Here is a 23,880-nt window from a genome sequence, read left to right on the forward strand (position 1 = left end):
AATAGGGAACTGGTTAGTAACCATGAAAGAATACAAGGGACTAAAGCTTTTCTGCATCCAGCTCCCAGGTTTCCACGAGTGGTGCTTACACCTGGAAACCAAACTCCTTATCTTGTCCACACTCTTAGAACTGGTATCTGGTATTTGCAGTGTTTTCCTAATCCTTGAACAACTCACTATATATTCTTATGTTCTACTCTATCTGGAACTCCTCTGTTACCCTGAGTGAAGATCTTGGTATTTCACCACAAATCTCAGGAACAGTAAGGCAAGACACACTTATCTTTAAAGAAAGTAGATTTACTGAACATGATTTGTACAGACAGGAAACACTCCTATACTTTAATTACAGTTTTATATACAAAAAAAGAAAACATTTCAAAGACTCAGGCAGGCTAACTAGGACAAGATAGGGTCTCTACTGGGTTGTGATGTTGAACAAAATAGGCAGACAGCTCTTTCAGGGCTTTGTAACGATGAGAAATAGAGTTCTTCACAGACTTGGGCAATTCAGCATATCTAGGAAAGACATAACTTGTAACTTCAATATGAGAAGCTGGACAGCCTACTCATTTAGAGCAGCTACTATTATAAATGCATTAATTACATTTACTCTCTATCTCTTGGTTTAAATATTGAGTCCTAAGCTAGGAAGGGTTTGATTAAATACTCTTCTTATAGGAGATATGGGAATTGCCAATGGAATATCTGTACTAAAATCCATTATTAAAATGTTAGAAGTATCCAAATGCCTGCTGAAAAAACAAATATTTAAGGCAAAACTAGCATTTTGTGAAACAGAATTTGCAGTTTTCTTAATACATTAATGTACAATAGAGACTGGGTAATTTTACTGACCCACTGTAACTATTTAAGTAAAGAGAAAACACTTCCTTACGTCTGAGTGTAGCCTTCTGGCTGGAAGCATGGATCCCATCCAAAATCTCGAGGTCCTCTTGGATCCACTATATGTCCCTATAGGGAAAAGAGATGTTTAATGTTGAATTTTCATTCACAGTTGGGCTTTACATAAAAATTAGTTCAGTGTGAACCAGGCATTGACTCTGGGGAATTTGTTAACAACTCCAGAGAAGGCTGGAGGGAACTATAAAGGATTGGTTGCCTTTTCACATTCACACATTAGTTACTTAATCTTTTCTTAGTAGTTAATCATTGCTGTATCTCTCAACGCTAAGAAATATTGCTAGACAAAATGACAAAATCAACCAGTGGGTCCTATCTATCTCCTACTATCCTGTCTGGGTTTTTCTTGTTCTGGAAGAGTTTTAATTCTCAGCATTGAGGTTTGCTTATATTTGCTTATGTTTGGTGTAAAGAATGTCCAAATTCTCAAAGTACTGGCTATTAAATATTGGCCTACAAGAACCCAAAAAGTTTTGTTTTCCTATGGACCAAGCTACAAAATTCAAACCAACAAAAGAAGAGAGCTGACAAAGAAAGAAATCAGCAAAATAAACAGCTTATTATTTCTGAAGCAAATAAGTCACATGCAGCAGGACGTTAACATAGTCCACAGGAACAGGGCTGGTCAGTTCATGGTCCATGCCCTCCATGTGGCCCTCGACAACCCATTTATTGCTCCTCAGAATTCTAAGAAGCATAGCTAAAATTCAGCAGCACAGGCAGCCATTTTTTGGCAGGGAGAATTTTGTTGTTCCTTTTCGACCATTAACCTGCCCCTGCAAAACTTGAAAAAAAAAAGCCAACACTGGCAAAAATTTGATGATTTGGGGAGGTGCATTTTCCATTTAAACTCTTCCAGCAGAGAGCCTCTGCAGTAGTTCAGGAGTTTGACCCAGTAGAATTTGCTTGCCCGCACCCTAAAATGAGAAACACTGCACCCCATAAAGAATAATCAGATGAATCAGAGAGGATAACTCCAGATGATACCATCACCCTTCCTTCCCAGCTCAACACAAATGTTGAAGTGTGGCTACAGTTATCAAGCAGTGATACTCAATTCTGTTCATTCATCCTGGCAGAGGTGCACTCATACCTAAGCAGGCAGCTGCATGGAATGACAGTAATTAAACAACTAAATTGGAAACAAGGAACCTCCATAGTAGGTACTGTTGAGATATTAAAGCTGTAAATGTACCTAGAAATATGTCCCACTGCTATCAGTCACCTCAATCTACAGAGTAAACCAACCAACTTAATTTACTTTTCTTCATTCCTTCCCACCTACCTACCTGTACCATTTTTATATTTTCTATAAAATAAGTTTAGTTATATTCTCCCTGTATGTGATAATACCAGCCTACTTTGGGGCACTACTCAAAAAATAAATGAGATACCACTGGTGAAGCACTTGAAGATGTTAAGATGTTATGTGTGAATGCTGAAAGTGGCTATTATGCCAAGAAAAGGAAATACATAATCCAGTTAACTGAACTAGTAGCTCAATTCCTCAGGTCTTTCTTATTTACTAATTCAGACAACCCAACATTCTCATACACACATGAGTCTGGCCTTTGAATAACTTTACAGGATCTTCTGGATTTCCATTGCTGAAGGCAAAGGTGCAGAGAGCATAAGCAGATTTATCTTCAAATCCTGCTAACAGTTTGTAGAGACCTAAGCAATAAGAAAAAAGAAAGCCGTATGATTTCTTCTGGAGTAAATTTTGTTTGCAGGAAGAGGAGCTGTGTGGGACACAAAACAGCAGTTCACGTATTTTGGAATTTGAGTAGGTATCCTTATGTGTAAGCCATATACAGTATATCAAGCAAGAACCAATAGGACCACTGGCTTTTCTATCATCCTAGGACATAATGCTGTTTAAAATTAAATCAATAATTTTTCTGTTCCTATATGCACACTGCCATTATGGCAGAGGAAATACTTTTACATATATTTAAATAAATGATGCCAGCACAGGTTTATGAAGAAATGGCTAAATCAGATCTAAGATACAGAATGTTAGGACCAATTCTGCCAAATGGGTGCCTTACTATTAAATCAGATAAACACTTAAAGCCTTTCTAGTATTTTACAAGCTATCCTAGCTTTCTACTGGAAAGTACCATTAAAAGCAGAATTGAATAGGACAGAAAGTATCTGCAAATACAAACCAAAAGGAGAGGATGGAAGAATGGTAGCACACAGAACACTGGAAAGTAAAATCAGGAATAAAAGCATGCCACTTTAAAAATGGAAGTAAGAGAAATGCAGAGTTGTGCATAACCAGATGTGGGTTATGGCAAGGCCAGCAAAACTGCAATGTTGGCAAGACAGAGCATCATTTGACACTTGAGTAACAGCAGACTAGTTCATGCAGGGAGCAGCCCAATCCCAGAACCAAGTTGATGTGAAAGCAAAGACTGAATTACCTTCTGGCTTTAGCTTTTCTAGGAACCATTTTCTGAAACACAAATTCAGGCAAAAATCATATTCATTATCGCAAAAATAATAAAAACACTTGAACACTATTCAACAAGCAAAGCAAAACCAAAATCATCTGTTAAATAAGTAATTAAGTTACCAAGTATTTAATTCAAATAACAGCTCTGTTTCTGTACAAGAGTTCCAAGAAAGTGTACAGTTTAAAGTAGAACTATTAAAATCTCATAGAAAACTAAACAGAAATAAAAGCCCTAACAATAAGTAAAATCCAGCAGAGATATAAAAGTAATAGTGAAAACACTGGTGCTAAGCCTGGCAAATTCTTGTCCAGCAAAACTAATACAGTAATGGCATGTTTGCACTCTTTTACTGTCTGCCTTACTAGAAATACAAGAAATCAAAACGTAAGTTGAAATAAAGGTTTGCTTAACAAGAGTTTATAGTGGATTCCTCTTCTCGCACTGCAATGGGAACTAAAAATAAAATGTAAACACATGGGCACAGCATTTCTTGTTTAATAGTCCAGCTGGATTAGGCCAAAGGTCACCCAGTTCAAGATTCTGTGCCTCACTGAGGCCAATGGGGTGCATTTTGGATGCTCACAAGCCTGGTTGGTGGATGATAGCCCCCTTCCACCATCATGTCTCAGTAAGCAGTATTTAACCCATGTTGCGCATGATTCAGTAGGCGTAAATGGTCATCAGTACTAGTAAAGATGGATACACTTATCTTCCATGAAACTGCCCATTCCCTTTTTAAAACTGTCCAACTTGGCTGTCATTAACACAACAGTTGGCAACAACCATCACAGTTTAATTACGTATTTTGTACAATGGCATTTTCTTCTATCAGTCTTGAATCTTCCTGGATTTAGTTTCAGTGGATGTCCTCAAGTTCTAACAGAGTGAGGAGAAAAACATCTATCTATTCACATCATCTATATTATGCATTGTTTTATATTCTCTATCATGTTTCTCTTTATTCTCCTTCATTCCAAACTACAGAACCACAATCAGTATAGTTTTTCCTCATAGGGAAATAATTGTGATTTCCTTTTTTTTTGTACCTTTCCTAGTTTTGTCATTCATTCATTTTTGTGCCTTTGACTCAGTCTTGACTCTTGGCGACTGCATGGACAAGTCCCTGCGATTTTTTGGCAAGGTTTTTTGGAAGATATTTGCCATGGTGTTCTTCCTAGGGCTTAGAAAGAATGATTGGTCAAGGTCACCCAGCTGGCTTTATGCCTAAAGCAGGACTAGAACTCATGTTCTTCTGGTTCTAGCCTGTGCCTTAACTGCTACACCAAACTGACTCTCTAGTTTTGTAATATCCCTTTTAAAGTGTAGTGTCCAGAAATGTTCATAATACTAAACTGTACAAGGTGGTGGTGGTAGGGTTTCTAATAATTCATCAAAGCATTCAGGAAATAACGTGCTATGCTTAACAATCACAGTCCAAGTACTCTGACTTCAAAACCCCATTTCATCAATCTATAGTAAAGGAGAGAAAGAAAACAATGGTATTCTACTGGTTCAGCTGAGAGACCCAGTAACTATACTTTGAGCTTCGTGTACACTTATAACACTAGTCTAGGCTGCTAGGCTTAAGTCTGTAGTCAATATAGAAAGGTTAACATAAAGTAACTGAGGTATCGTTAATAGATTCTACTGCACAGCTGCCAAGGAATTGTTGAAGGTTTTATTCTGCAACATCTCATAGATGTTTAGAATTTAGAATTGCTAGGCAGTTTTGTAGTCCCAAGCCTAGTAGATTCAATAAAGTTTGCAGTATATTCAGAAGTCACACTGTTGTCAATGGAAGTTATTCTCCTGAATAAATGTCATTAAAAGTATAGCCTTAATCATAGGGCTACAGTCCTATATAGTCACACTAAACTCAGGACTTATTTTCTAACTGCAGTTGCTAAAGAAGGACTACTTGTATGGCTTTTCCCCTCTCATTTGAAGGGGAAAAAGTGCTTTGAAACACATGTAGTTGCTCACGTAGCACCTGTTAGCTGCTCCTTAAAATAACTGCATCTTTTCTCAAGACTGCCCACTGCAGCATAATCCCAGGAAAAAATGTGCCTGCTTTCAGAAGTTGCCAACAGGTTTTATGTGCATGCCCACATGCACTCCAAAGTATATAGTTTCTCCCAAATCTGAAGCATTGTACAACTTTTTTTTTTTTTGTATACAGGGACATCCAGTTATGTGTGAAGTAAAACAGTCCAAGCACATATTCAGACCTCTGCCTTCTCCTACTTACATATATGGCCCTGGGAGACCTCCAAGAGCAGTGAAACACAGACAGGTGTCTTCTACTATAACTGGTCCCTGGATCTGTTAAGGAAAACATAATAAAAGCTACTAAGAAACAAAACAGCAATGAAAATCTACTAAATTAATTTTTGGAAGTAGCCCCACATATTGTAAATATGCCTTGTAAAAGTTTTAAGCAATTTACTCATCCCAAATTAATCTCCGCAACACTAATTGTGACAGCAATAGTATAATTTGCAAATTTGTTGCAGGAACCACAGTTAAGAATGTGTATACTGTATATGCCAAATGGAAATAAACAGAATGCCCTCATACTTGGGGCTCAGCATTTTTAAAGATGACTGTGATACAACGGTAATCAGAGCTAACATAATGTCATAGCAGCAAGAGAAATTTTACATTAACCTGCTACATGGGTACTGTAGTCATTACATATAACTGGAATCTTATTTTTTCCAGTGTTACAATTGCCTTTAATTGAATGGGCAACTGAGTCCTTTGAGTTGTTAAGAGTTTCTAAATACAATTCTAATCATGTCTCATCATTATAAATATAAAATGTATGATAGGCTGCTGATAATTTCTTGTTCATAACCATGTAGACAATTTTTGGAAAAAATATGGAATCTATCACAGAAATGATAAAAGGAGAGGGAGGCAATAGCAAAATACACACATGTCAAATACAGTATGATACAAAGAGATCAAATTGAATCTTTTAACCATACAGCCAAACATTAAACATTATTTCAGAAATCATTATCAGAACCTGTTTAGCTGCTTCCTGGCATTTCTGGATAGAAATATCATCAGGCTCCCCTTGGTACTCGGGTACTATGAAATTAAAAAAAAAAAAGAGCAGTTAGTGCTGAACAGTAGTTTGCTAAGATACCAGAACCAATGAAACACAAACTCACAGTCTATTTTCTTTGCAACCAGTTTGTATGGAAAGGAGTCACCTAGAATCTGAATCACCTGCAAGATAAAGTAGAGCAGTTAGTTTTGCTACTAGTAAGCTTTCACAACAGTTTAATCTCTTAACCATACCCTGGACAATGTGGCAGTGCCTTTATTATGGACTATGCATTTCTGAGAAGCCCAAATAGCACATTCTCTTCTCATATTTCAGAAAATGGGCAAAACCTTCCTACTTCATCAAGTATTCATCTTCACTGGCTGTGGACACCCATTTGTGCATCTATATATCTGTTCAATTTATTTATATGTAGTAGTAGCTTTTTCTGCTTTGCTTTTACTTTTTTCTACATAGGCAAGAGTCATTTGAGCTGTTAACAAATATAGGATAAAGAAATTTTCTTCTGGGGATGGTACTTCTAGACTGACAGTTCCTAGTGATGTCAATCAAAAAAGTTTCCCCATCAGATTATTTTTGGATTTAAAATATGAAGAAAAAGGTGGGGAAAAAACACAACAGTGCTACAAATAGAAGATGCCAATGACTGGACCTATATAACGGAGGGTTTTAGATTAAAACTTCATTACTTTCTGCCAGCGTTTGCTAGGGTTGCAAAAATACAGATAACCCCTAGATGGCAGCAAAGAGATATAGAAGACTTGGTTGTCCGGACTTTTGCAGCTCAGAATGGATAGCCCAAGCATTGCAGAATTTTGCTCTAGCACTGAAGCAATCAACTCCCTAATTTTCATAACCAACGAACTCATGTTCTGCCTATTTGTGAGTCTTGTTGGAACATACAGTATGTAGAAATCCCGACCCTTCCTAGGGCTGGCCCCGTGTCATTCGTTAGCCTAAAACAGTGTTTCTCAACCTCAGCAACTTAATATGTGTGGACTCCAACTCCCAGAATTCCCCAGAATGCTGGTTGGGGAATTCTGGGAGGTGAAGTCTACACATCTTTGCTGAGATTGAGAAACACTGGCCTAAAAGTATCAAGTTCACCGTTCGCAGCAACAGAAACACAGCTAAGTGCTAGCCAATGCCATCACCCATCAGGTTTGTTAATGACAGCAGGAAGCCACGGAAGGCCGCTGCCCACCTCCTCCAGTTTCTTAACGTTGCCAGTGACAAACACCACACTTCGCCCAGCCGCCGGTATCATCGCCATCATGCCCTAGCGCCTGCGCAGTTTCTCAACCAATCACATCTCCTGAAATCCTCGGCATTCCCCGAAGCAGCCTTTCATTCCGAAGACGAGCGAGCTTTGACGGCATACGACGAATCACGCTGCTGGGGGAGGAGCCCATTGTAGAGCAAATGCTGAAATCCATTGGACATAAGGGGCAAAGATGGAAGGCCTGGACAACCAATGAGCTTTGAGCGTAGAGGAAGGGCTTGGGGAGGAAAAAAAATGTGGGAGGATGGAGACCTCGAAGACACTTCCGGCGTGTTTTTCGCTCGTGCGGGCGGGTACTCGTGGCCTTTGCCATGGAGGAGCTACGGTTGCTGCCGAGACACGCTCGAGATTTTGCTTCGTCGGAGTATTGGGAGCGGTTCTTTCGGGAGCGAGGCGAACGCGCCTTTGAGTGGTATGGAGAGTGGCCAGGACTCCGATCGACTTTGGGGCGGTACCTGCGCCCTAGGGACTCGGTGAGACTTGACAGACTCGGGGAAGAGCAAAGTTAGGGGAAAGGAGGGGACTTGCAGGTTCGCATTCAGGTGGGCAGGGCATAAGCTTTATTCAGTCGAGGCATTACTCGGCTCCCAGAGGAGTTTTCAATTATCAGAGGTCAGTCAAAGGCTGTGTTCGCACGAAAAGTTTAACAGGTTATAATTAGTTGAACTATAGTTTCCTCAAGCCAACTTTCGGAGCTTCGTTCGAGCCACTTAACCATAAGTTAATCACACTGGCTGGACGTACATCGCAACACACTGAACAACTAGCCAACCACCACCTTTTTGGTTACCTTATAGTGTCAACAGAGTCCCTGCATTCAGGTTTGGCACCTAACATCTAGGAAGGAAGAAAGAAGAAGCTCAAGAACTAGTTCTAGGTTTTAAAGTCAGTTTTTGCCCTGATCATTTTGGATGAAAGCAATTCAGACAGCCTTACCAGAGGCTGTGATTCTGGTAACTCTTGATTCTTTTCTCCTTAGGCATAGGATGGAGAGAAGAATTGTTAATTTTAATTTGTTTGATTTGGTAACCACCTAATAGAAAGTTTCATAAAGAAAATCTCTTTACGGTCATGGGATTTATTCCAAAATAAGTGTTCTGCAGTGTGCATTTATTTAAATACATTTATTATGTATTTAAAACCTTTATACATCACTCTTCTGCTGGAAAGGCACTCCAGTAGCTGACAGAATAATATTAGCAAAACAGTCTCTACCCTCAGTTTTACAATTTAAAAGATGCAGAATGAAAGGGCTGAGAAGAAAACAAGAAATCCCAAGCACATCTAATTTCTTACAACTACCGGCAAGGAGCCATGCAGGTGAAAACAGTTTTAAAAATTGCTGGACTCTTGGCTGAGTTGATGGAATCACTTTGCTTTTTGTCTCTTTGGCTGCTATGATCTCTTGGATAACAGCAATCTTCACAGGAAAGATGATGGTATTCCTTCTCTGTCCCTCCATTTATTACAAGTATGTAGACTAAAGTGATAAAGAATGAATATGTAAGGAGTACGTCATTCTAAAAATAATCTTAAGCTTTTGCCTTATGTCTTTAAGTTATAAGCCAAGGGATGGGGTGAATTTTGTATTGATCACGTAGGAAGTCTGAGAGAGTCTTTTTAGTTGTAATACAAAATTGCTTTAAATGTCTTATGATCTGTGTGATCTATACATACAGTCTGATTTAGTCTAATATAGCCTGATAAATATCACTTTATTCCCATTTCATTTTCTGTGTATGCAGATAAGAAGTAAGAGGATGCCAACCTCTTTCTCACCCCTCCTTTATAAGCTGAAGTCTAAAAATAGGGATTTAGCATGGACCCTAAAGAGGGCTGACCTGAGACATTTTGATATCTCAGGTGTAAATTTACAAGTTTCCCCAAATTGACCTCACTAAGTTTATATTTCTCCTCGTTAATTTCACTGGCCTTTATTTTAAAATACCCAGTGAAGTGTATACAAGTTATTTGGGATCTACTTTCATTTTAGTTTCAGTACATTTTATTTACTTTTACATTTTATTTACTTTACCAGCCAGATGCTGGAATACTTTTTATGAGCTACCTGAAAATCTCTGTGCTAAGGAATAATTTTGGTTTGCCTAAAAGGAACATGACATTTCTTTCATGCTTTTCCACTAGATTCTTGTTGTTGGCTGTGGCAATTCAGAATTAAGCGAGCAGCTCTATGATGAAGGGTATCACAATATCATCAGTGTGGACATTAATGAGCTGGTTGTCAAGCAGATGCAGGAACGTAGCACACATCTGAGACCCAAAATGGCTTACATGGTCATGGATGTACTGCAAATGGATTTCCCGGATGGGCATTTCCAGGTGGTGTTTGACAAAGGAACTCTTGATGCCCTCCTGACTGATGGAGAAGAAACCACTCTGAAACAAGCAGAAAGAATGTTTGCTGAAATTGGCCGTGTCCTGCAGTTTGGGGGGCGTTACCTGTGTGTCTCCTTGGCACAGGCACATGTATTAAAGGCAGCTGTGGAATATTTCTCTCAGGAAGGTTGGATGGTTCGAATACACCAAGTGTCTGGCCAGGCAGCCGGCACTTCAGAGCAAAAATTTGCTTTGCCTGTCTTTGTTTATGTTATGACAAAGATCAGGCTGGTCCCAGGCTCTGCTTTATGCATTTTGGAGCTGTGTACAGAAGCACAAGAGAAGCCTGGCCGGTTCAAGAACAGTGAGCATCTGATCGATGCAGTGAAGGAGAGGCAGCACTACTCTCTGCTGCGGAGCCAACTCAATAAGAACTCCGGTGTAGGGACAATCTCTTTGGATCTCTGCAGCAAAGACACTGGCCAGGCCCGGTATACTTTATATGTAGTGCATAGCCCAAAGGTGAAAGTGTCACGTGACAAACAATTTGCCATCTTTATCAGTGAGTTAATGTGTTCCTTCTTCAGCCCACTTTATGAAGATCAAATAACATTCAAACAACCCAAGATCCTTTCTGTCTTTAGATATCTTTAGATTCTCTTCCTCAGACACTGCTAATATTGTTTCAAGCACAGACTGTTGAGCAGTATTTTCAGATATACTGAAAAGCAGTGTTTGGAAGGGTAGCAAAATCTATTCAAATATTATTTATGCTTTTGGTGAATTTGCTGATGCTAGCTAGCAAGTGGCCTTTGGGATTTTTTTCTCTATGAATTTACCTTCTTTCATCCCCAAAGAAAGCACCTGCAACTTTAAGCAGGTTCTTATCAGACAGGAAAAAAAAAGGTTAAAAATGGTTAATCATTCTGTATCGTAAAATTGCTTTCAAGTATCAATTCATATTCTGATATTTGATCTTACAGAATAGAGAGGAGTTAACAAAATAATTATTGCACTTTTTACAATGATTTTAGATATTTTTGCTTGCCCTCATTTTGGTGGATAAAAGGTCTTAATATTGCTAGCATTTGCTTCTAAAACATTTGAGTTGAGACCCAGACCTTAATTAATGTGACCATTTGTAGGACATACGGAGCTTGTCTCCATTTTTAGGTGGCCTACAGAGCCATTCACACCTTTCTTGTGTATCAGGTAATTGTGAATAATTGAATATAATATATATTGCTCTAAGAAACTAGAAATCAAAGCTCTAAGCGAGGATAAATATCAAGAACCACGGTCAACACAGAAAATCTATTCTGATTTAAATATCCCATGAAACTGAAATATAGAATCTGTACCTTGAAAGGCCCAAATGTTTGATGAGGCACAAATCCCTTCTATTGCTGTTCTAGTACCACAGGGCAGAGAAACTGAGTGGCTCTTTGGTACAGAGGAAGGACGGAAGCAGTTGGCTATGAGTGCAGGATTCTGGCGTCTGGTAACTGTGGCCTTGCATAGAAATCAACACTATGACAATATGGGAGCCATCCAGGCAGAGCTGTCAGAAAAGGTGATGGAACTGGCCCCCCTTGGTCTTCCAGCCCAGCAGCAGGTATGTCTTTTCTCTGGCTAATGACCAGTAAAAGGTCTGTTTAGTCCAGCATTCTCCAACTGTGGCCCACCAGATGCCTAGGGGAAGCCAACAGGCAAGATGAAATCACAGTTTGCATTCTTGCCTTTTAGCAACAAGTATTCAGAAGCCTACGGCTTTTGACAACAGTTAATATATAGCAGTTATGACTAGAAGCTCTAGGTAGGTTTTTTTTTCCCCCTCCATGAATTTGTCGATGGTGTGAGGGCTTCTTTGAGAAATGCTGTGTGAATTTGCCAAGGATACTTGTATAGCAGAAGCCAAAATAAATTTGTTCTATGACCTCTTTCCTGCAGAAAGGAGGGCCACTCAGAACCTCCCTGGCCACTGCTACTGCTAGATCAGGCAGAAACAGCAATCAGGTGACCACATGTCTTGGCCCAATACCTAAGCTTCAGTTTGGATGTGACAGAAAATATGGGTCTATTCAAGCCAAATACACTAATCATCTTTAGAAAGGTTAGGTGGATCAAGAATACTTAGAATAAAATTAGCATTGCCTCTTGCCTGTAAGAATACCAAAAACACAGTGTAGAAATCTTTTTCTGCCATGTCAGTATTGGTGGTGGGAAAGACTACCACCAAATCTAAGATCCTAGAAAGCTGTGATCCTAGTTCAGACGGGCAGAGCGGATGGCATTTATAATGTGCTTTGTATTCTATTTCCCTGCTCCTTGACAAAGCTTTCTGTAGGGTGGTGGCTTCATTAGATTGTCTTCTCTTGCAGGTGCCCTTTCTGTCTGTGGATGGAGACATTGGGATCCGTACCATCCAGCATCATGATACTAGTCCTTTTAGTGGGGAATATGTTATTGAGGATGTGAAAGGAGATGATGCCTGCTATTTCCGCCGCCTTATCTTCCTCAGCAACAGGAATGTAGTGCAGTCAGAAGCAAGACTTTCATCCAGGGTATCCCACAAAGGTCAAATGAAAGCTGTGGTTACCAACTGTGGGCTACTGTCTTTTAGAATGGGGCTCTGAAGAGGAGTATTATGGGGAATGGATCTAAGTGGGAGGCATGAACTGCAAGCTTTCTCTCCAGCTTTCTGTTGTTGATCAATTTAAGGAAATGGTAGAAAGAAGCATAGAGACGGGCTAGTAAGGCGAGGCAGTGTTTTTAAATTCCTGAATGCAATACTGTATGCATTGCTGTTCCTCCTGTCTAGCACCTCGTGTATTAAGATGTGCAAATCCACACCAGTCTTTTCCACCAGGTGAATTTATGGCCCTTCAAATGTTGTTAGACTACAGCTCTCAGCATCCCTGACTACTAATCATGCTGACTGGGCTGCCAAGAGTTGTAAGTCAGCAGGATCTGGAGGACATCACTTTTACACAGCCATCTAATAAAAATGAATTCCATCTGTTTTGAAATTACTCAATAAGTTGTTGAAAGCAAAACTATCAGAAATGGTTGTGGGAAAAAGGTATAGAATTCCAAACTTGAACCCATTGCGGGGGAGTTCAGGGGGAGGAGATGGAGTATTTTGAGCAGTTGTCTCCTATCCCAGATAATTTCAATAATCAAACTCCCCCCCCCCTCTTTTATGGTTACGGTAGTATGCTTACCCATCTAAGCTTGCATTGTTTTCCATGGGCCAGGTAATAAGCAGAAACAAAAGCAGAAGAAGAAAGCGGCCTCCAGAGACCATTTCAAACCTGATGCTGAAGCAGGCAATCAGGCCATTGACAAAAGCTACTTGTGTTGCGCTCACCACAGAGCTATGGTTGCAGGACTATGTCTGCTGAAAAGCCCTGAACACCTTCCAAGTGAGTAGGAAGCCACAGAACCAATTTTTCGAGTTTGGCCCCTGAATGTTAAGTGACATTCGTGTCAGGTCTCTGTCAGCCATAGTTAAAATGGTAGGATCCTGGTGTCTCTATGTGAGGCATTTGTAAATAAGGTTATGCCTCTAGTCTCTTCCATCCTCAATTCATTAGCAATAAGAATGAAGTTTGAAGGGGGATCATAGGAGTGCTAAAATATATAATGCATATTCATTCACTAGAATTCATTTGGCCAGATTAAACTGAGGAGATGCGTCTGAGCAAATGATAGAAAGAAAGAAAAAATGAGAAAAGCAAACAGACCTGAAGTGCAAGCTACAGTAATTTGTTCAGCCCCCAGAGCTCTCCAACGTTGTTCTGTCAAAATGTGCAGCAAATTATCTTATTTTTTTTCCTCTGAATTTTTTTCCTATCCAGCTGTGATTAGGGTGGCTCTATATGTAACCAGAACTTAGGGCTATCAGATCTGAACTCTGAAAATCCACATGGCCATTAGGTGGCAGCAAAGACTTAAGGGTTTTCTGTATATCTTTCCTGCCATGTACAGTGGTATCTCTAGTTATGAACTTAATCCGTTCCGTGACTCTGGTTGCAACTCGAGTTGGTCTCAAGTTGAGGTAAAGTTTCCCATAAGGTTCAATGTAAATACAGTTAATCCGTTCCGCCCTCCAAATTTGGTCACACCACGAGGCAAATTTCCCCATAAGGTTCAATGTAAATACGGCTAATCCGCCCTCCAAATTTGGTCGCACCCTGAGGTAAGTTTCCCCCATAAGGTTCAATGTAAATACAGCTAAACAGTTCTGAAACATATGCATTTTATTTTTAAACCTCAAAAACCTTCCAAACGCCACAAAAACCTTCCAAACGCCACAAAACACACCACAAGCCTCACCGAACGTCTCCTTGCTACCGCGATCTCGCCCACAGGAAGCCGCGACCGCGTGGCAGCAGGGAAAATGGCCGTGGATCCAGTTCATAAGTAGAGGCGGAGTTCACGTGTCGAGGTAAATTTTTGGGGCCGGAGCTGGTCGTATCTTGAAAAATTCATAAGGAGGGGCGTTCGTAACTAGAGGTACCACTGTAATTCGTTGTCTGGATTTTTCAGCCCAGATCTGGTAAATTTACAGCTGGGCTGCAGCTTGCCTTAAACAGAAGTGATCCTGCTGCATTGTGGTCTGTACATTGACACACGCTCCTCCAAGGAGGCATTCTCAAAAAACGGAGGTGTCTTCGTCAGCAGCTGTATCCGGCACTACTGGGTTCTTTGGTGCTCCAGGGAAAGGACTGAAGTGCAGCCTCGGAAAATCAGATTACGGGGCAATGGGCTTAGCCCCTTTTCTGCTCTTAAATAAATCTCACTGAGTTGGCAGTTTTAGTAGAGTAAAAGAAGTCTGGGCTTTGCATGCATAATATTGACATTGAGAATTATGATACAGAAGTATCACGTGCCACACTCCCTGTTCAGAGCGGGACACCCTGTTATGCTAATTTGTAACTACTCTCTGTGTTGTTTTCAGAGGCCCAGATCCACATGCTAGTGATTGGCCTGGGTGGTGGCAGCCTTCCCCTCTTCCTCCATGACCACTTCTTACAGTGCTATATTGATGTAGTAGAGATTGACTCTGCCATGCTGAAAGTGGCTACGCGCTGGTTTGGTTTCTCACCAGGAGACAGACTCAAAGTCCACATTGCAGATGGCTTAGTTTATGTTACCAGTCTTACAGAGGAAGGTAATGACTTTTCAGATCAATCCATACCAAAGCCATGATTTGTGGATCACGCACCTCTTCGTGTTGTTTATGTCCTTTTACTTTCTGAAAGCAAGTATTGCAGAAGTCCTGCAAAAATCTGTACAGCTCTTACTCTTTTGTATAGTTAAGAATGATTTATTCTGAGCATGAAATGATGCAAGAAGAAAAGGTTATTAAGCTCCCTTCTATTCCTGTAGCTTTAGTAGTAATACTTCTGTATATCAAAATTTGGAAAAAGAATTCCTGTAATACACTTTCCTATAGTTGCACCCTATGATGCTGTAAATCTGGTACTGATACAAAAACTGTTTTATTTTTCCACAAGGAACACAGAAGCATCTAGCTCTTGTGGTGTCAAAAATCTTTATTTAAATGTTGAGCCTTGAGAACCACAATGCTAGGTAGGTTATATAACTCTAAGGCTTGCATTTACAGCTGGGCTGTGTCCTCATCTGACACATGTGCATATGTATGTGTGCTGTAGAATCCACTTCTTGTTTTGGAACAATGTGTCTAAGCTATTCTGGACAGAAGTAAATGCTGTGTGTGGGCCATTACTTACCTTCTTGTTTATGAGTTGAATGCTGATAAAATAGACTGATCCAGCAAGACAGTTCTGGTGTTCTTAAGGTAAAATTACGACTATTACAGAAAGTTACAGATTATTTTAAAACTCAAATTGGTGTCATACAGAATGAAATTGGGAGGAAGTTCAAGTGGAGAAGCAGCAGTGAGAGCTAAACTTCTTTTGATGTTTACATTTTTTCCATTCTATAAAGGAATGAAACAGGTATCAACTGCAACTGTGTTCGTATCATAGTTAGGATGGTAACTGGAGGATGTATAGTATAGGTCAGAATTTATGCAACTTCCAGTGAACCATGACCTGGAAATCATATGTATACTTAGCTTGTTTCTTTTTTCAAAAATCACATACAGTAGTCAGCTAAAATAAGTCTGATTATTGTGCTCAGTATGATATGGCAACTTTTTTTTTTTTTTGATGCAAGCAATATGCATCTGCTCCCTAGATTAATTTGTAATGAATTCCTTGGGGAAATGGGTTGTTTGTCTTAGAGGGAGATGGTTTATCGGAAGTTCTGGTCAGTAGATCTAAAAAAAAAGAAAGGTATGTGATTAAATGTATTTGTATAAAATGTTTCTCAACCGCCTTTGACTTTGGTTCTGTTTTGCAAAGTCTACAGCAATGATTAGCTAACGTGATAGATAATATCTAAAGAGGGAGATCTTGAGATAGATATGTTTCAATAACTGAGATAACATGGAGAAGATTCTGAAGTGCTTAAGTTCCTTGTGAGGGTATCCCTGGGTAGGGCCAGTCTTACTCAGTAGAAAATAAAATGATTTTTTAGATGCTCTTGGGCATGGATAGTGATTCTTTTCAGATATCTGGTTTAGTTTGCTGTCTGTATACTAGAATATAGAGCAGATAGGTTTGAAAAATAAATCTATTGTTTCCACAAATGTTATTGGCAACATGGTAAGCACTATTTATCCTCATTGATGTTTTCTGAGAAATATGCTCCCACTTCTTTCCTTTCCTTCCCAGCTTCATCATCTTATGATGTAATAATGTTTGATGTGGACAGCAAGGACTCATCTTTGGGAATAAGTTGTCCACCACCAGCCTTTGTGGAGAAAACTTTTCTTCAGAAAGTGAGGACCCTTTTGAAAACAGAAGGTGAGGACCATTCAGTATTAAGTGCCTGAGCAAAGTAGAATGATGAACTGCCTCTGTGGGAGCTCTCCTGTCTGTTTATTTGAATCTACCTGGTATGAATTGTTCTAGAATCAGTGCTGAGAGAAATTTGTGAACTTTTAAAAATTGTTTGTAATCCTGCCGTAACCCATAGTATGATCAGAATGACATCTGTTAATAAAGAGATTCTTGTTAAACAAACAACACAGAAAGCACTGTGCTATGTCATGTCTTTACTGAATACATTGAGTCAGCATTTATTGTCTTTACTGGAAAAGTAAAGCCTAGGATAATGTACTCTTTTCAGGGGAGTGGAATTAGAAGTTCTAGTCAATAAGATGACAGTTGAGTGGGAGTCTGAGGGGGCCTCCTGCATAAAACTATACATTGGTTGCCACCATCAAGTCTGCTATTCATTACACAGGTGTGCAAAAGTGAATCATGCCCATATCACAAGAGATTTCTGCAGACCTCAGAAAAGGGCCGTTGATACTCATAAGGTTGGAAAGGTCTACAAAACTATTGCCAGAGATTTTGGCCTCTATCTGTCAATGGTTAGGCAGGTAATGTACAAATGAAGAAAATGTTGGTTCTCTGCTAGAGAACAAAAGTAATGAAACAAAGTCTTTTATAAACAACAGAGTCTTTATATCAACAAAAGCAGAGAGTAACATTGGATATGTTGATAGTTTGAATCAGTTTACAGTTTTCTCTAGTGACTAGAAAAGATGAGGTGGATTCTTGTACATTAAAAAAAAATGAGCGCAGAAGGTAAAAGGGGGATTCCACTGGAAGGGAATATCCTGTCATGTAGTCTCACTGATTGTAATAATAAGCCAAAATGTTCTCTCTTTCCCCTCTGCAGGCATTTTTATTCTCAATCTGGTGTGTCGAGACTCCTTACTTCAAGAGTCTGTTTTGGCTGCCCTCAAAGAGACTTTCCCTTTACTTTATACCCGGAAGATTGAAGGGGAGGTAAATGAGATCATCTTTTGCCAACAGCAGGACAAACTCAAATTATCTCCCAGAGACCTGCAACAGAAAGCTCAGATTTTGGAGAAGGCACTGCGGCAACCTGGGCAAGAATGGGATAGCACTTATGTCCTGGCAGATATGCTAGAAACAATAAGACTGCTTTGAGGACCTATGTATTCCTTGTCACAGCTGGAGTTGGAGAGAAGAAATACAGTCCACTACATTCTGAGGGTACTGTGTTATACCAGTTGCACGTCCATATTTGCATACTGGACAGTGATTGGCCATCAGCAGAAAAGTGGGAGGAATAGAAAATGCCCATTCTTTTATGACTGAATTGGAAACCCTTTCATAGAGAGATTTTGATTTTGAGATGAGGAGATGCCATAAAATGCTTCTCTGGAGCAAATCCTTGCTTTAGATTTGCCTGTTTTGTGTGGTAACATCGGCTGCAGACGAAGAATACCCCTTTGTTTAAAATCTTTAAAAGCTTCTGTTTTATATTTCATTACAAATATAAGGTAAAGCGAAAAAGAAAGTGGAATTTCAGAAACTGATATTTCTGAATACAAGATGGATCATAGTATTTATAAAAAAGAAAGAACAACCGATGAAGTAGATCACTATTTCAGTTTTATAGGAAAGTGCAATATTTGAGAGAATCCCTTTGAAAGTCTATCTTGTATACAAAGATGTTTGAGTTTGTTCCAGTGACACTGTCTCTTGCACCATACTTGTGAATGCCTTTCGGACACTTTTATGGGATAAGGGCGAAGCCCTTAGAAAGTAGAATTCTCTAGTTATATTTTGCATCATCGTCTGAGACACCACTGTCCAGACAGAAGCTTCCCTCTATTGTTTCTGGGCCTCTGTGACATGATCTATTGTGTAATTTGTAAAGCAAGAATTGATGACTTAGGAAACATGGAGGAGGAGCAAAAAAATTCTGAAAGCTGCCAAAATTGTAACAAAGGAAAATATAGTATAGCCAGGCTTTACATTAAAGAATAAAAGGAAGAAAAAAGTTTATCAAGATAAAATTTATTTTATCTGTATGCTTCACAGTCACTTCAAAGTGGCTGTGGCTGGCTTATGAAAATGTAGAATTAAATTAATACACTCACAATTTTGAACTGCCTTAAATTAGGTATCAAGCAAGGTCACTGTGACATAGTGCATGCTTTTACTTAAGGTAGAGTCAAAGAGCGTGGGCGCAATGAAAAAGTGTTATTTGGCTTGCCAAAGCAGCTCTTCTTGGCTAGTAAGATGGTGTTAGATCTTGTTCAGCTTGTCAGAAAAATAAATGCCTGGTTTTTATTCTTCATAGTTTCCTTAATTTCATGACACTTGTAACAAGAAAATTCCTTCTGATAAAAAAAGCACAGCTTCTGCAGGTTATACACATCTTCACTGAACATTATGGGCAGCAGAGTACTTCTAAAGTGCAGCAAGATAGCTTCCTTTCTACTCTTTTCCCACCCCTGTCCCTTGGCAGGGAACCAACCAGTCTCTGTAGAAAAACTTCCTTTCCCTCTTCTATCCTGTTCAAGGGAGTACCTGGTGAAAAAGCAACTAGCTCATCGTGTTCCATCAGTCTTCAGCAGCCACAGTATGGTATCTAGAAAGAGCTATCCTCTTAAAACAGTGTTGTCCAAACTTGGCCACTTTAAGATGAGTGGAATTCAATTTCCCAACATGGCTGGCTGGGGAATTCTGGGAGTTGAAGTCCACTCATCTTAAAGTGGCCAAGTTTGGACAACACTGTCTTAAAAGATGCTGGATTGGGGTTGTGTGTTAGAACTGCCATTTGGCCTTTGCCAATCATTTTATCATGAACAATCAACAATGGCAGTTTCCTATTCCTGTTGAAACAGTGCTTTCTGGGAAATGGATGCTCCTACTCTGTGATGATGGACCTGCTAGACACAATAGTTGTAAAGTGCTAAATTAGACAATTCAGGTACAAACACATCTCTTCTTTCTGGGGTGTTTTCAGCCAAAACACTTCTGCTAGTATAAATTAATTGCTTTTTCTGCTGTAATCAGATTTGAAACTGCTGCAGTTTTACTTTATCCCCCATTAATAGATTTTGCATGATTAAAAAAAATACAAGTGGAAGGAAAATATTTGGGGTTTTTAAAATTGTACCTTTAATTCATTCAATAACCAAAGTTTACAATAACCAAAGAGTTTTAATAGTAATAGTTACAAGGGCTGTACAGATTTTGAAAATGATTCAGAACGCTTTGGTCCTCATGTGAGCTTAGCACCTCTCTGTTAATTCCTTGAAACAGCCAGACATTTTTCAAGCTCTGTTGGAAGCCTGAAAAATGTGCCACTGCTTTAAGAGCTACGTTAACTTTAATAAATAGATTCTTTAAAGCAGCAGCAGCACCTTTAGAAAACCTAAAACTGAGAGAAGAATGCTTTAGCCTAGAGCTGAACAGTCATCAACTGAATGACTTTTTTTCCAAGAGAGAGGGCCTTGTATATAAAGGCCCCTACAAGTAAGAAAGCCTTCTCCCTTGTAACCTTGTAGATACACATGGGAGGAAACACCCAGCCTTAAAACCATCAAGGACTTTAAAGATCAGCAGTAACACTTTTTTGGGGGCCCATAAGCATACTGACCACCAGTCAGCTGATAGAGCATTGGCCACACATGAACGTACTGGCCAATCTCAGTAGCCTTGTTTTGGACTACTTGAATTTTTAAACCATCTTCTAAAGTAATTATTGTACACTACATTGCAGCAATCCCCTTGACAGGCTATGAAAGCATAATAGTGCCAAGTGGTCCTTGCTCAGAATGGGAGTTGCCCGAATGGCAGATTCAGACTGTCATTAGAAAGTCCATCTTGACACTGCATTTGTGTCAAGCTTCCAGGATAATGTATTTAATTTCTATCTAACAGAGCTAGGTAGGTACAAGATTCTTACTTGGCCAGACCTTGAAGAAATCAAATAACTAAACTGATAGGGCAATATCAATATTATCCCATATTGTTAGGGCGATATAGGATAATCCCAAGTGTATTTGCCAGAGGTTCTGTGTGACAACATAAACAGGTTAAATAATATTTTCCCCCAAATAATACGTTTTGGTCTTTGTGGTGGATATTGCTGAGGCTGTGCTAGCTATGGAAATAGCTGCTACTTAGAGCTGCCTTCTGGTGAGCAAAGTTCTGTATACAGTACTACCATGCTTTAGCCAAATTCTAATCCTTCAGGAGCAAAAGAAAGAAAATGTTAAAATATGTTTTTGAGTAAAAGCAATGTTGAGCAATATGGGCTTTTTTCCCATGCCATGATGTCCCAGAGTTAATTTAACTCAATTTTTTGCAGTTGTGCCACATACTGAACCATAACGTTAGCTAACTACATGGGGTCTGTAGGGAAATAGGAATATTGCAGACAACTACTGTTATTTAAGATTAGAGTTAGGGATAGGATGGAGGTGTTGTCAAAAAAGCTGTATAGTCTATATGTATTTTGTGTGCTTGCTTGCTTGCTGGTTTTTCATCTATTGGAAAAGTCCAATATTGCTAAGAGCTGTGACCTGTATCTGTTCTTCCCTGCACATGATGTAAACACTTTCCTAATGATCTGATATAAGCTGGTAGTAAAAGCCTCCCAAAGGTAATGGTGAATACAGTATCCAGGGTCCTGAGAAAGTTTGTATTAAAATGAAGCAGCTGGATTTTTCTTTAAACTGTATTGTGGGGCAAGGTCTAGATGTTTGCCATGGAAAAATGCCAATGGTCCATCCATTATTATTCAGCATTGCCAGCCTTAGAAGGAGCACCAGGTTACCCTTTCTCTGTTTCTGCTTCCACGCTTAGTCAACATCTCAGGGCTTCTGCTTCATATAGTCAGCACTTTTAACAATACATCAGCTCCATTTTGTCCTCACACTGTTCATAGCCTGACAGAGTACTGGGAACTATTTCATTGTGGCTGGTGCATGGTAAACTAAAATGGGGTTCACTATGTTAGGTGTTGTGCAAACCCAGCCTATCAAATCCAGCCTTAGGTGTAGCTACAGAAAGCTCCACCTAAGTAGTGCATCTTGCAGTTGCTGCAACAATTGTAAGAATGAAGGTTGTGTCAATACTAGCATATCCTGTTAATGAATCAATGGCCACTAGACTCCAGGGCACAGTGTCAAATAAGAATTCAGTAGTTAAATAAGTGGGAGCCTGAAGAATTGTGATATACCATAGATTTATTTTTGATGTAACACAAGTCACTGAAAAATAAAAATTAAAGAATATTCTGACCTCCAATGACAAGAACAGCAGAGGTAGGGATTTTTTAGCAAATTTCTACAACCTTTGGATTACATGTTTTTGTACAGTTTATTACACAATTTTGCGTTAAAGAAGTGACTCAGAAAATAATTATAAATCTCATGGGGTAGGGTGGAGAGAGTTTAGACATATTTTGCCTATTTCATTTAAAATCTAGCAACAGACTAGAGATGTTGGGCTTGACACAACATTTTATTTATAATACCAGGGCAACTAATAGCCATGAATTCTATATACATTTTTCAGAAGCTCTTTCTTACTTCCCAAGTAGACACAACAGGCAATCTCTTATGTTAGATATCAGCCTTTCCAGCTAAAGAATCCATCTTCAGAAAAGAGTTAAGAAAGCACTGGTTAATATTTTGGCTTTTGAATCATAAGAACTTGCTGATCCCATTGATGTGAACCTTCAGTCTTGCTCTCAGGGCTAAACTAAATGTTAAATAAAATGAAAGATTTAAGTGTTGTTAGTTTTTTCATTTTGTTTGTGGGAATTTTGCCAGTTCCCAAAAGATTGGGAAATGGGGGGAAAAGAGTGATTTGGCTGACTTACTTTTAATTTTAATTTGCATGGTGAATCAGTATAATAAGAATATATTTTCTCATGATGGAGATTGTTTGAAAAGGTGGTTAAATATATCCCCGCTTTGACTTGCCAGTGCCTTATTGGAGAAAACCAGAAGCTTAGAAAATAATAATGTGTATAAATATTTATAAATAAATATGTATAAATCCTCAAAAAATTATAACTCCTTTCTTGCATATTGCTGTGTTTCATAGTTAGCTGACCATAATGGAAAGAGTAGCATACCTAGAAAAATAGTGGAAATACAAATATTTATGCACAAAAATGAGATATTTCTTGTTTTGCTTACTTTTATAACTACTTCATTATGGATGAAATTCATTCAACTTCTTCTCTCCAAGGAATGGGTTTTCTGTAGCCACACCCAAGGCTGGTGAGATAATTGCTTTAGGTCAGTATGAATAGTTTTGTGGCATATTACTCACGTGTTTTAAAGGGCCATGCTATTCTGTCTGTCTGTCTAGCTAGCTAGCTATCATTTGCTTAATGTAACGATGGGTAGCTTAAAGTTCAAAAATAAACAGAAGTGTTAGAAATGCTCCCTAATGTAAGGAAAACCATAGTAAGGGCAGTTAATTTTCCATATACAGGATCAGCTTCTGACTTAGCAAACATTGTATAATCAGCATGATAGCTTTTTTATTTGAACTCTTGATGGTTGTTCATAACCATGTAATTAATGACTACAGTGTTCTAACATCAGATCCTCAGCTTTCAGTGCTCCTTAACATGTCTCTCTGTGTTCTTATAACGTCTCTCACCTTGTGTATCCATCTTCTATGCAGCAGGAACACATATGATCAGGTCATCAAACAATTGCTGCGACTTATGTGTCCAACATTGTGATGCAAATATCTAACAATGACAATTGTTGTCGACTTGACCTTATGAGATGTGTTAGGAAGTTGGGAATAGAGATAATTGATATAGTAGCTGCGAGGGGAAATTTGGTGGGAGGTAGCTTACATTTTAACATTTTATTTTATTGTACTGAACTAATTAGAATAGAA

At 39.1% G+C, this 23,880-nt stretch overlaps 2 protein-coding genes across 4 annotated transcripts; one reads left to right on the forward strand and one right to left on the reverse strand.

The window, feature by feature from the left end:
• Positions 1-290: 290 nt before the first annotated feature.
• On the reverse strand, positions 291-7,836 carry ITPA (inosine triphosphatase). The gene is made up of 8 exons (XM_007433757.4): positions 7,667-7,836; positions 6,566-6,623; positions 6,418-6,482; positions 5,635-5,708; positions 3,354-3,385; positions 2,483-2,598; positions 899-975; positions 291-519 (listed from the first exon to the last, which is right to left on the reverse strand). The coding sequence occupies exons 1-8, from the start codon at positions 7,736-7,738 to the stop codon at positions 396-398; spliced, it is 618 nt and encodes a 205-aa protein (XP_007433819.1). The 5' UTR covers positions 7,739-7,836; the 3' UTR covers positions 291-395.
• Positions 7,837-7,969: 133 nt separating this feature from the next.
• On the forward strand, positions 7,970-19,297 carry METTL13 (methyltransferase 13, eEF1A N-terminus and K55). 3 transcript variants are annotated; one of them, XM_007433758.4, is made up of 8 exons: positions 7,970-8,217; positions 9,890-10,643; positions 11,497-11,696; positions 12,463-12,658; positions 13,339-13,506; positions 15,045-15,257; positions 16,849-16,980; positions 17,864-19,297. In XM_007433758.4, exons 1-8 carry the CDS (start codon positions 8,056-8,058, stop codon positions 18,136-18,138), a joined length of 2,100 nt encoding a protein of 699 aa, XP_007433820.2. In that variant the 5' UTR covers positions 7,970-8,055; the 3' UTR covers positions 18,139-19,297. The 3 variants fall into 3 exon arrangements, with proteins under 3 accessions (XP_007433820.2, XP_025025982.2, XP_007433821.2); XM_025170214.2 differs by lacking the exon at positions 17,864-19,297 and adding an exon at positions 15,604-15,679 and having other exon boundaries at positions 16,849-16,981; XM_007433759.4 differs by lacking the exon at positions 17,864-19,297 and having other exon boundaries at positions 15,604-16,979.
• Positions 19,298-23,880: the final 4,583 nt, after the last annotated feature.

The sequence above is a fragment of the Python bivittatus genome, unplaced genomic scaffold (assembly GCF_059951505.1).
Source record: "Python bivittatus isolate LINGU-HERP-01145 unplaced genomic scaffold, Pbiv_v1 ctg000700_np1212, whole genome shotgun sequence".
NCBI classification, from domain to species: domain Eukaryota; kingdom Metazoa; phylum Chordata; class Lepidosauria; order Squamata; family Pythonidae; genus Python; species Python bivittatus.

What these genes read in the sequence shown, in the direction of transcription:
- ITPA (XM_007433757.4), bottom strand. Translation starts at nt 7,738, where the DNA reads ATGATGGCGATGATACCGGCGGCTGGGCGAAGTGTGGTGTTTGTCACT. An exon ending in ACGTTAAGAAACTGGAGGAG is followed by an intron (nt 6,624 to 7,666) that starts GTGGGCAGCGGC and finishes TTTATCTTGCAG; the next exon opens with GTGATTCAGATTCTAGGTGA. An exon ending in CCAGAAGGCTACACTCAGAC is followed by an intron (nt 520 to 898) that starts GTAAGGAAGTGT and finishes TGTCTTTCCTAG; the next exon opens with ATATGCTGAATTGCCCAAGT.
- METTL13 (XM_007433758.4), top strand. Translation starts at nt 8,056, where the DNA reads ATGGAGGAGCTACGGTTGCTGCCGAGACACGCTCGAGATTTTGCTTCG. An exon ending in GTCTTCCAGCCCAGCAGCAG is followed by an intron (nt 11,697 to 12,462) that starts GTATGTCTTTTC and finishes CTTCTCTTGCAG; the next exon opens with GTGCCCTTTCTGTCTGTGGA. An exon ending in AAGCCCTGAACACCTTCCAA is followed by an intron (nt 13,507 to 15,044) that starts GTGAGTAGGAAG and finishes TGTTGTTTTCAG; the next exon opens with AGGCCCAGATCCACATGCTA.